Raw genomic sequence first — 9,178 nt, forward strand, 5'->3', positions numbered from 1 at the left:
GAAAACCTACCAATATGAATAGGAGAAGACAGATACTGAATATTGATGTCAAATGATGGTGAAAGTGAAAATGTTTTCTATGACTGCATCATTTCTTGCAGGAAGGCAGATTATATGCCTAACAGAGTCAAGATTTTGCTATTCACTGTCTGAATAATAAACGTAGGGAAAAAGATACGTGAAAGGGTGAAGGATAGCAGCACTACATCTGTTGTATTAGAAATTGGCATGACAGGGCAAATGGAAACAGGAGCAAGCAGACTCTTTTTTTTATTAATCAATACTAGTAGTATTTTGAGCTTCATCGATCGAAACAGACTCTTTTTTGTGTCTGGCTACCTCTGCAGCATATCTTTCTCGTCGTCGTTGACGATTTCTTTCTATACAGCATTCATCCTGGGAGCAAAACTTGCGCTTTCGAGACGTATCAAATAAGACTAGCTCATATGGGATAATGCATGTTATAATCAATGCTATTGATAGTTGCATATGATACTCAAGCAATAATTAGGTGAACAGAAATGGTGGTTACGATAATACAAAGGGTTAAAAGCAAAAAAGCCTCCTGTGGTATACCTAATACATAAAAAAGTCGTCCGTGGTTTCAAAACATACAAAACGACACCTCATGTTTTGAACTAAATTGTAAACTAACACAATTCGTTAAAGTTAACGGAATCCAGTAAATTTAACGGAAAACTTAACGGAATCCGATAAACTTAACGGTAAACTTAATGGAATCCAGTGAGTTTAACGAATTCTTTTAGTTTACAATTTAGTTCAAAACATGAGGTGTCATTTTGTATATTTTGAAACCATGAGGGATTTTTCTGTGTATTAGGTATACCACATGGAGTTTTTTTGTTTTTAATCATTATAAAGCCACAAAGCAATGAAAGGAATCTTGCATTAGTAGCAATAAAGGAACCTTATATCAAGTAATAATTGTGACATAAAAAAAAATGATATGGAGTTTCTTTTACGTGATACATACAAGGTATAAAGCATTGAAGGTAGCAGTAGAGGGCACAGGAACTTCAATAAAAATGTACAAGCATTCATAATAAATCCAGAAGAGAGAAATAGGTAGGGAAAAAAAACAAGAATAACAACAATGCCCACTATTGCTAGAAAATAAACTACGATAAGGTGATATGTTTTTACATATAAAGTAGGCATACATGCAAGCCAAAAAAGAATAGAAAGGACAAAGCAATCACATGCATCAGTGATCTACGATAAACAGATGGTAGACATTTTCATTAGGTAACAGGGCAACTCCAATCCTGAAGGTAAATAAGTAAGTATTTTATGGTGATCAAGTGGATTTTAAGAACTGAAATGAATAGCCACCTATACAATCCCAAAAGAAAAAAAAAAGGAAAAAATTTAGGCTGCAAAACTAAAATGGTAACATAGTGAAAAGGCTTAAATGCTACTGGAAACATGTTTGAAATTTAAAAACAAAAATGGGAAACAAAGCAAGGTGTTCATGAAAATGCGAGCATTCATAAAAGTTAAAGGAAGAGGTGGGGAATATGCATACTCAATATTTTTGTTTCCTTATGTAAAGCAGGACACATGAAAGACTAGCAAAGGTTGTCAGATATGATGGTCGAACTCTATTTGGCAGTCAAACAAGAAAATGCAGTTAGGAAGAAAGGCGCGGGAAAGCGACGGTTATATCGAATACAAAGCAAGGGAGTACTGTAAACAAATAGATAGACGAAGGAATTAAGGCAAAAATTGCGATACAACATTGCAACATGAAGTAAAAGGTGAGAATTTTGTCAGGAGAAAAAGACTGAGAAAGGAGACATAAATGCATGATCATAAACAGAAGAAATAAATAAGGGCGGATAATCATAGGCTATATATGCATCTCTGATCAGGTAATAGCAGTCAAAAAGAAAGAAGAAGAAATAAGTCACTAATGCAACAAAAGCAGCGGCAGATTTAAGTTGGGGGCACGGGCCTCCACTGCTCCCCTTAAATTTCTATAATATCCATAGAATTTTGATATAATTTTAAGTGTGTTTTCAGAGTTTTTTTATGAAATAAGTGAAAGAATTATGTGATTTTTTAAATTGATTCATGAACTAATATTCTAAAAGAATATGTGAGTCACAAAATTTCATTTGAAGTAAGTTCAAATAAGTCTTTTTCATTTTAACTTGTTGGTGAATATTTTTTTACTTAAAAAACTAAAAAAGAGTAAGTAAAAAATTTTAGTATTGCTTTTGTCCCTACTGAAAATTTTTTCTGGCTCCGCCACTGAACAAAAGTATAAATTTTAGTAGTATACTAATCATGAAACTAAATATAAAACAAGTATAAAGCAAAACAAAAAGATTCTTACAGATAAAAGTAAGAATCAGAAAACAGCAGCTTACCAACCGGGAGATACAGAATAACGAAAGAGAAGATGAAAAGTGAGCAGCAGTGAAATAAAGTACAAGAAAGTTAGGTCAAAATATATAGATACTGTAATAAGCAATAAGAAACGTAATTATGACCAATGAGCTTTGAAGTCTGTCTCTAGCAGAGACCCAACAAATGAGAAAGCAGATGGAGCGTATTTAACTATGATCAATGGCCATAAGATAATTTGAGTGCCAAATAAGCAAATGGGCACATTTGATGCAGATTATAAATTAAAAAGAGTTGATGTAAGAAAAGTTTTAAAAGAAACGGTGCACAACATTTATTTTTTGTAAGTGGAAAGTTTTAAATTTTGAAAACCTCCTATTTATAATTTCTCTAATCTTACCGTTCAAGACTCAATCCTTCTTCCAAGGTACACAATGTAATTGCATGGGAAAGACAAACAAAGCAATAATACTCGGTCAATAAACCAAACATAAACATAGGGAAACTACTACAAAAATAGTCTTTAATGACACATCTTGACACTTTTAGAAAAATGTCATAATACAATCTTAATATGACATGCAATAGGAATGGTCATTAAAAAGAAAAAGAAGACACCATAACGACATCGTAATGATTGGAAACATATTGAAAAAAAAAAACAGAAAATGCTGAAACTCTCCACTAAGGCGCCTTTTTTTCAAAAAATTTGTAAGCCCTTCTCCAGAACCTATCTGATCTCAAGCTCTACTCTTTCATCCCCAATTTTGGAGCTTGTTTCTGCTCATTTTGCTGGGATTTCAGGATAGAGTCCCTTGTAGAATAGTAGAGCTCATGAGAATACATGGTACTTCTAACAGATGTTATAAGGTACATGTTAGTATGGGATAAGCCTACTGCATCTGAGATTGTTTGACTCTAATTAGGGGCTTGTCTTCCTAGAAAACTATGTGAATGTGTTATGCATTTCTGGTCTCCATGTTTTATTGTAACTTTACTTCAGGGTTAATTCGCATTTCCATATTGTATTACTATTCGTGCTCCTTATCTTGTGGAATTTCTGGTTTTGTAATAAATCAGCCTGCTATTTATTGTTGCCTCTTGAATTTCACTAGAAACCTAAAGATCATGAAGTGAAGTATGGTAGTTGCCTTTTTGCATTTCAACCTGCATTAGATAGATGATTATTAATGAACTTCGGTAGCTGACAAACTAGTGGTTATGTTGACTTTCTAAACATAGTAGCTCTGTACCATTAGTAGACAAACATGTAGAGATCGTAAGCTGATGTGAAGAAACTTGATTTTGTTGCAAAGATGAAGGTAGTAAGTAAAATTATGAAACTATAATTACGAGAAACTGTCTCAAATGCCATTGTAAAGGGCATGTATTAAGTTAGAGGATCCAAGGGTCTTGGGTAGGCCTGACTTCCTCAATGCCCAGATTCTGCTACCCAATTGGCAAGCTCAATGTCAATGTCAGTGCCCAGATATGTTGTTCCTTATATTAAAGTACCTAATACTTTCCAGTTTCTTTGTATTTTAATATTTGTTTCATGAACCTACTTTTCAATGTAGTTGTGTTAAAAAATAAAAAAGAAGAACAAGAAGAAAGAAAGAAAGAGAGACTTGAATCTCTGATGCTTTACATAACTTATAATATTCCTTATCATAAAATACTTATGGCGGGTAAACATGCAAAAAAGAAAAGTAAGTGTTGTGAGGTTACTTTGAAGGACTACTCTTTAGTGATTGTGTCCTTCTATTGCTTGTTTCAACTGATAAACTTCTTGCTCTACTTATTACAACCTGTCAGTCACCTTTGGGTTGTAATTAGTAAAATGGTTTCCCACTCTTAGCATAGTCTTTAAACTTAGAACAGAAAAGCTTTTAGTTTGATTTTTGTTCATTTATGATTTATGATGAATCTCCTGGGCTCAGCAGTTATCATGCTGTTATGCACCATTAGTGATTTTCTGTATCTAACGTTACTTATTTTATGTCCACTATCAAGTGTGCTTCAGAATTTTTATGTTACTACTGCAGAGCAAATGCACAACAGCCAAAGCTTTTTTGTTGGGATTATCCTTTCTTCCCGAGCAGGCCAATCCAGAGCTGATTGAGAATTTTTATTCCAGTTTAACTTATAAGCTGGAATATTTTTGCTTGTCCACGTGTGGGGATTGGAGTTATGCTAGTCACGGAGTGGATTCTTTTTCTCTTATATTTGCTTGTGTTTCTTATTCATCATCTCATTTGCCTGTGTGAATTGTAATTTGTCTTGTTTGGTTTACGACACTTGTAGGTGAGTATTGAAGAAAACTAAAGCAACATTGGGTCAAGTGGCAGTTTTTTGAAGACGTCTTCCTTGCTTTGTAGTTGAGTTGCTATTAAAGGTGTCCTTCATATGTACACGACTAATTTAAAATCATCTAAATTAGTATGTAATTTGTAGACGCTTTTGGTGTGGATTTTTTGGTTGATGTACTTTTGCTCAAGTTTGGATGATTGTATTGCTTCTTTTATATTATTGTACTAGCTACGTTACAATCCTTCAAAATTTAGGATCTGAGATGCTTGTGCAGCAGGATGAAATGTGATTTCTGACGTTAGATAATATGCAATAGGAAGTTGGAACACTTTAATTTGGATGCTATACTAACAAGTAGAAAATGTCATAAAGGCCTGATCTAGTTACTCTTCAAAAGTGTCATAATATTTCTATCTACTTATATTAAAAAAGTGTTGTGATATGTTATTGTACTCAAGCATTTCTTGTCATTATAAAGTGTCATAATAGGCATAAATAATGACATTTAATAATGTCATAATAATGATAAATTGGGACACTTAAAACTGTCATAAACCTATCGTGACGCGAGAATGGATGACGCTTTCAGTAGAGCGTCATTATAGCCTAAACGTCATGACATAGATCTATAATGACGCTTTTGAATGTCATAAAAGGACACTTTTGTAGTAGTGGGAAGAAATGTGAAAATCAAACAGCAGGAAAAGACTGTGCCATAGAAAACGAAAGTACAAAAATATATAATTAGGGTCAGAGAATATTTATCTATATACCAAAAAAATCCATACAAATAACAGAAGGGGACATAGAGGCCCTTGGAAAATAGATTAATGCCATACAGTATTTTTTTTTTTTGAAATGTTCGTATAATTTGTTGGTGATTTCAGAGCATAAATTAATAATTTGTGAAAATTGTATATTATAGTTTCATAAATATGGATCTATTAATATAAAGAACAAAAAAGAACACCAAGACACTTGGAAAATAGATTAATGCTATATAATTTTTTTATGAAACTTCGAGAAAATTTGTTTGCCGTTGTATAGCATAACTTAATAATTAGTGTGGATTTTATATTATAGTTTCCTAAAATATGAATTTATTAAGTAGCCATTTTTTAAATTAATAGATACTATATTAACTCATTGATTAAGGAATGTTATTGAAACTAATAGAATCTATATTATATTTTAAAATTAATAGAATTGTACACTTGAGATACTATATTAATTTTTAGAGATTTTACTTTTTGATTTGAAGCTCAAACAATTCGTACGTTTGGAAGATTATTGATTTGTAGACAATCTTATTTCAAAATTAGGAGATTTGATTATTAATTTGTTGATTAATGGATGTTATTCAAACTCAGGGATGAAAATTTTTTAAAATTAATAGAAACAGTACAGTTGAAAGAGTATTAATTTATAGGGATTTTAATTTTTGATCCGAAACTCATACCATTCATAAGCTTGGAAGGCTATTGATTTATAGAAAATCCCATCTCTATTTTTGTTACTGCACCTAAAAACTATAGAGCACAATTGCAATATTTGCAATAAGAAATTGTGAATATTAATTGGTTTATATGCCTGTGACGCTTTATATTCTTTAGATCTGCACTCTATTTTTATTAGGTTAGACCTATTTTAACCTAATTTAGGAGAGGTCCAATTAGCTCTATAAGAAAGTCGTCCAGAATTGAACCAGACAATTCACTGTTACCAATAGTTGGCTAATGCTTCTGTGCTTTAAGATAAGATTAGGTCAAGATAAGATAACTAGATAAGGAGAGCGAGACCCGAGAGAACAGCTTTTGTGGACCTCATTAGTTCGTTGCTGGATCATTCATTGGCTGGTTGTGCACGGGCTGGGATCATGTGACTGGTCGGAGTAGGTCCTGTTGGTGGAGGTCTGGAATTATATGGTTAATTTCAGTTTGGTCATTCAAAGTAATCCAAATTCTCAGTTTAATCACTCAAACTTAGGAATATGATTGTTTTGTACATCAAAAAAATCATGCCAACCAAATGGACCCAACATTTTGTTTAGTGACTTCATATTTGGTCTTAAGCTTGAGTTTGCCTCTCTTCTTTTTTATAAAAGAATTACCATGCACACAAAATCAGTTACAAATTTACTAGTAGAATAAAGTTAATTAGACTATAGAAGAAACCTTGACATTATTTGTGTGGTTAAAATTTGAAAGTGGCAAAAAAAGAAAACCGGGGACTAAAATGTCTCAAACTCTAATTTGGGGAGTATGCTTGCTCAAGATAGATCTGCTGTTACTTTCCCAATTTTGTCTGTACGTTTCAGAGCATATCCTATGCATTAATTCCTACCATTATGGAACCAAATTTTGCGTTTCTCATAGGGAATAAAGTATCCAAAATAATGTTTTATGCATTGAATTCATTATTTTCCTATCTTTTCTCACTTTAGTCTGCATATTTTACACCTCTTCTTATACAAAACCATCAAAAGGAAAGAATCCATGGGTAGTAGACATACTCTTCAATCCCTTGTGTTGATACCATTATTTGTCTTGGTAACCTGTAATGCATTTGAAGATTTTCTTCATTGCATATCCGCCAGTTCCAAAGAAAACATTGGAAAATATGTTCACAAGCCTAATTCTCCAGAGTACTCATCACTCCTGAAATATGCCCAAAAGATTTCAAGATGGTCAAATTCAACATCTGCGTTCCCTCTTTTTATTGTCACACCATATCATGAGACCCAAATGAGAGCCATTATTCTTTGCAGCAAAAAGCTTGGTTTACAAGTCAGAGTCAAGAGTGGGGGACATGACTATGAAGGCCTCTCATACCGTTGTCGATCCCCGTTCATCATGATTGATCTATGCAATCTCAAATCCATTAATATTGATATGGTAAGTGAAACTGCCTGGATTCAGACTGGGGCAACTCTAGGCCAACTTTACTACGCAATTGCTCAAAAAAGTAAAACCCATGCATTTGCTGGTGGGCTATGTCCTACAGTTGGATCAGGTGGGCACATAAGTGGTGGAGGCGTGGGGACTTTGTTAAGAAAGTATGGTCTTGCTGCTGATAACGTTGTAGATGCAAGAGTTATGGATGCCAATGGACAAATTTTTGACAGGAGAAAAATGGGTGAAGATTTGTTTTGGGCTATAAGGGGAGGTGGAGGAGCAAGTTTTGGGGTAATCCTTGCATGGAAACTCAAGCTATCTCGTGTTCCTGAGCAGGTTACAGCTTTCACAGTTCGTAGAAAGCTCGATCGTGGCAATATAAAATTGATCCAAAGATGGCAAAATATTGCCCATCAATTTCCTGAAGATCTTTTCGTGAGAATGATCCTTCAAAATCCAGCACCAGTTGTAAAAGGAGGAGAAAAGATTGTTCAGATTTCCTTTCAAGGTTTGTATCTTGGGACGGCTGATAATCTTGTTGCTTTATCAAGCCGATACTTGCCGGAATTTCGGATAAAGGTTAGAGATTGCTTTCAAGATCCCACTGAAATTAAAAATTGCAAAAGGAAACCTTGCATCAAGAAAGAATGCTATCAAGTTCCATGGATCAAATCAGCACTTTATTTTGCGTCAAAAACACCTAAAAGTTCGTTGCAGTATTTGGTGAGCAAAAGTAGCATGCCTGCTTATTACAAAGCAAAATCTGATTTTGTTACACGACCAATACCAGATAAGGCATGGGTATTGATAAAGAAAATGTTTCTTGAAGAAGATAGTCCCATGATGATAGTAGATCCTTTTGGTGGAAGAATGAGTCAAATTTGCAAGTCTGAACTTCCATTCCCACATAGGAATGGGACATTGTTTAACATACAATACTTGGTAAATTGGAAACAAAATAACCAAAGTGAGAGCAACAAGCATATTAAATGGATAAGAAGGCTCCATAAGAAAATGGAGCCATTTGTTTCTCAATCTCCCAGAACTGCATATATCAATTACAGGGATCTTGATTTAGGAGTCAATGGAGAGGGGTACAAGTATGAAGAAGCAAAGACATGGGGAGAAATGTACTTCAAAGACAATTTTGAAAAGTTGGCAAGGATAAAGAGCAAGGTTGATCCTAGTAACTTCTTCAGGAATGAACAAAGTATTCCACTTTTATTTTGAGGCTAAAACAGCACAAATATGCATTTGCGTAGTTTGCCAACCATGTTGTACTTCTTTATCAAAATACAACAAATCTTGCAGGATATATATCAAATGCATGTTGAATTGATCATGACTCTGTATGGTTGTATAAGCATTCATTATCTTAATAATAAACAATGCATGCATGTTGAATTGATCATGACTCTATATGGTTGCGCAAGCATTCATTATCTCAATAAACAACGCTTAGAAAGCATGTAATGTAATATATGACTGCTCATGGCAAATCCGGCATTATAGGTAGTTTTTGGTAATAGGGGAAAAGAGAAAGTTATGCTTTTTAGGGGCAAAAAAAGGGCGTGATGGAAATTATTGTGGTTTTGAAGACGGTG

General features: G+C 33.8%; 1 protein-coding gene across 1 annotated transcript; it reads left to right on the top strand.

Moving 5' to 3' along the window:
- The first annotated feature begins 7,138 nt into the window (after nucleotides 1-7,138).
- LOC113778311 (berberine bridge enzyme-like 22) lies at nucleotides 7,139-8,955 on the top strand. Its single transcript, XM_027323674.1, has one exon. The coding sequence runs from the start codon at nucleotides 7,176-7,178 to the stop codon at nucleotides 8,802-8,804; it is 1,629 nt and encodes a 542-aa protein (XP_027179475.1). The 5' UTR covers nucleotides 7,139-7,175; the 3' UTR covers nucleotides 8,805-8,955.
- Nucleotides 8,956-9,178: the final 223 nt, after the last annotated feature.

Source organism: Coffea eugenioides, chromosome 7 (assembly GCF_003713205.1).
Source record: "Coffea eugenioides isolate CCC68of chromosome 7, Ceug_1.0, whole genome shotgun sequence".
Taxonomy (NCBI): domain Eukaryota; kingdom Viridiplantae; phylum Streptophyta; class Magnoliopsida; order Gentianales; family Rubiaceae; genus Coffea; species Coffea eugenioides.

Bases quoted from the DNA above. Each gene is read 5' to 3' on its own strand.
- LOC113778311 (XM_027323674.1), top strand. From the start codon at position 7,176: ATGGGTAGTAGACATACTCTTCAATCCCTTGTGTTGATACCATTATTT.